General features: G+C 47.1%; 1 protein-coding gene across 1 annotated transcript in view; it reads right to left on the bottom strand.

Moving 5' to 3' along the window:
• Window positions 1–3,612, bottom strand: part of TMEM161A (transmembrane protein 161A) — a gene marked incomplete in the record, with an annotated part of 19,062 nt that overhangs the window by 2,445 nt on the left and 13,005 nt on the right. The window contains 4 exon segments of the mRNA XM_014587313.1: window positions 1–28; window positions 171–284; window positions 398–541; window positions 659–719. Coding sequence (XP_014442799.1) covers window positions 1–28; window positions 171–284; window positions 398–541; window positions 659–719 — 347 coding nt within the window.

Below are 3,612 nucleotides of genomic sequence, written 5' to 3'. Positions count from 1 at the left end.
CATGGAGTCATAGGCGGAGTCTGACAGCCTGTGTGGACAGGTGAGGGTCGGGACTAGCAAGGCCACTTCCCCACGCCCCAAGATCTTTGCCCAGACTCTGTACCGAGTTTCAGGGTTTGAAGTACACAAGAAGCCCCCATTGCCCTCCCTGCCAGCCTCCCTTTACGCACAAGGTGACAGGTTTTCCCCCAACGGGCGCTTGGTGCAGGAAGTCTCGCGCGATCGGCTTGGTCCAGAGCCACAGAATGAATAGAGGAGACAAGAAACTGGTATGCAGGAGGAGCCTGGGGGCGCCAAGGAGCAAAGGAGTGAGGCCTGGGCTGCTTCCTCAACCACTCAGTGTCTCCCCTAGGTTCCCTAATAAACAACTCCCTCTCCACCAGGAAGCCCACATAACTGCATCAGGGGCCGATCCTCCGACATGGTCAGTGCATCACGGTGGGTCTGGGCCAACCGCAGGCCTGGGAAGGTCAGGAAGGCTCCCAGCATGGATCCCACTACTGCCAAACCCACACGGATGGTCAGTTTAACCAGAGAGAGCCTGAGGAGGAAAGCAGATCAGAAGAGTCCCACACATCAGAACTGGGCCTGAGGGACCCTGGGAGCCCCCCAACCCCACCCCACCAATCTACCCTTAGACCCCACCACCAGGACTCACGCCCAGTCCCAGCCCTGCTTCTTCAGAAGTGGCTCCAAGTTCTGGGTCATGCTGGCCAGGCCTGGGGAAGATAAGGAGAGGTCTGAATACAGTGGATTTGGAGGGTCTTTAAGTCCACTCTGCCTCCTTCCCGGACATCTGATTGTTCCCCAAATAAGAATGCACCAGTGGTGGCCAGACCCTGTGCCCGGCATAAGGACAGTTTTCTGTTTAAATCATACAGGGTTCTTCTCAAGAAACAGAGAATGTACCAAGCAGACACCCCTGAGTGGGCTGGGGACATGGGGTGGTGCTGTGGGTTCAAGCTTCCTGGATTTATACAGAAATCTGGAGGTGAATGAAGGGCTCCTGTGGAAGATAACCAAAGTTCTCCTGGAGGAAAGAATCCTCAATTCAGGTGCCAAGATTTTCCGCAGATTAAGAGCAAATAAACAGGAGCTGGCAATGAGAATGACCAAACACACAAGGAAACAAGTCACCATGAAAGAAAGACAGCAGAGAAAAACAAAAGATAAGTTTAGACTACAAGGATTTCAGAAATTGGTGCTATCGATTATGTGTGAGATGATTAAGGAAAGAAAAGCTAGAATCACAGAACAGGAGACAGGACACTATCTTTTTTTTTTTTTTTTTTGAGAGGTTTTTGCTATAGGGCATGTGCGCTCGCCAGAAAGACAGAGAGAGAGACAGAGAGACAGAAAGCGAGAAATCACCCCCCAGGGGGGATGGCCACCCCGCAATCCCTTCTCCTCCATTCTCCTCTTGGGATCTTGGGCACGCATGCACACGCACTCGGCATGAGTTTAAGCCACCGGGTCCAGGACTCGAACCACAGTCGACTACATGGGAGTCCAGCCACATAGCCATTACGCTAACTGCTGGTTCCAGGACACTATCTTCAGATGACTGGGTAGACATGCAAAGGAATTAAATGAAGCTCTTATAAAGGAAAAATGTAATTACTGAAATCATAGGTGTTAGCAAATTAGAAATGGTCAAAGGAAGGACTGATGAACTGGAAGTCAGATTTGAAGAAATCAGATCCCTCAAACCAACTCAGAAAGACAAGGAAGTGGGAAATATGAAGGGAGGCTGATTTATAAGAACAGAATGAAAGGCCAGCTTAAGTGAAATCAGAATCCCAGAGATAAAGAAAAGGAGAAATGAAGGAGAGTTATTGGAGAGAATTTTTGAGAAGTCTGCACAATGAATGACATTAAAAGTATATCAAACCAGATAAATAAAAAGAGATCCATACCTAGACAAACTTTGGTGAAACTTCAGAACACCAAAAACAAAGAGATCAGAAAACAGTCACGGAGTTAAGACAGATCACCTACAAAGGAACAACAATTAGGCTGACAGCCAATGACTGCACCAACAGGAAGGGAAATAGAAATAGAAAGCAAAAAAAGTAAGATAGTAGAAACAAGGCCAACTATATTAAGAATCACAGTAAATGTAAGCAGACTAAACTCTCAAGTTAAATGACAAATACCACCAGACTTCATTAAAGATATCTAGTTATATATTTTCTAAATGACATACGTCAACATAAGGTCACTGGAAGGTTCAAGAAAAGGGATGTTAAAAACACAGCAAATACTAATTGGAAGAAAGCTGCACAGGCTACATAAATAATAGACAAACTAAACTATGACAGAAGTTTTATTAGAGACAGAATGAGCCAACCCATCATGATAAAATGGCTGATTCAAGAAGATCTAGGAAGTTTAAACTTGTAAAAACCAGAGCCAGCAGGTGGCATGGTGGTTAAGGCACTAGACTCTTAAGTGGCTGATTGACTTAAGTCTCAAACCTGGTATCTTGAAATTCACACAGGGCGGGACTGGCAGTTGGCGTAATGGCTATGTCGTTGGACTCCCACGTAGTCAACTGCGGTTCGCATCTCGGACCCGGTGGCTTAAACTCACGCCGGGCGCGTGTGCGTGCGTGCCCAAGATTCCGAGAGGAGAATGGAGGAGAAGGGACTGCAGCGTGGCCATCCCTCCTGGGGGGTGATTTCTCGTTTTCTGTCTCTCTGTCTCTCTCTGTCTGTCTGGCGAGCGTACGCACCCTATAGCCAAAACCTCTCCAAAAAAAAAAAAACTTACCTTGGGGCCAGCAGATGACATAATGATTGGAGTGTTGGACTCCCAAATGGCTCACCATGGCTCGAATACTGGACTCCAGCAGCTTGAATCTCACACTAAGTATGTGTGCGTGCATGCCCAAAATCCCGAGAGGAGAATGGAGGAGAAGGGATTGTGACGTGGCTAGCCCCCTGGGGTAGGGGGTGACTTTTCACTTTCCCCCTCTCTCTCTTTGTTGCATAAGCCCTATGGTAGAAAAATCTAAAAAAGAAGACACATCGCAAACTGGGAATCTAATCAATTGCAAGATACATATTTTTTTCCTAACATTTATAATTCTCTGAAATTGGGACATGTGTAGCTATTTGTGGCACACAATCATTTATGGTTTTTTTGGGGTCTTTTTTGGAAAGAGATTTTTGCTATCGGGCATGTGTGCTTGCCAGAGACGGGGAAAAATAAAGTGAGAAATCACCCCCCTAGGGGTGATGGGCACCCTGCAATCCCTTCTTCTCCATTCTCCTCTCGGGATTTTGTGTGAGTTCTAAGCCAATGGATCTGGGACTTGAACCATGGTTGATTTACATGGGAGTCCAGCAGTGTAACCATTACGCCACCTGCTGGTCCTGGCACACAATAGTATTATTAACAGTCTTATCAATCTTTTGTTTTGTTTTTGGAGAGGTTTTTGCTATAGGGCGCGTGCACTCACTAGACAGACAGAGAGAGACAGAGAGACAGAAAGCGAGAAATCACCCCCCAGGGGGGATGGCCACACCGTAATCCCTTCTCCATTCTCCTCTTGGCATCTTGTGCACACACACACACGCACCTGGCATGAGTTTAAGCCACTGGGTCTGG

The sequence above is a fragment of the Tupaia chinensis genome, unplaced genomic scaffold, assembly GCF_000334495.1.
Source record: "Tupaia chinensis unplaced genomic scaffold, TupChi_1.0 Scaffold000201_1, whole genome shotgun sequence".
In the NCBI taxonomy this organism is placed as follows: domain Eukaryota; kingdom Metazoa; phylum Chordata; class Mammalia; order Scandentia; family Tupaiidae; genus Tupaia; species Tupaia belangeri.
Note: the sequence above shows the minus strand (reverse complement) of the source record. Positions and strands in the feature narration are given on the sequence as shown.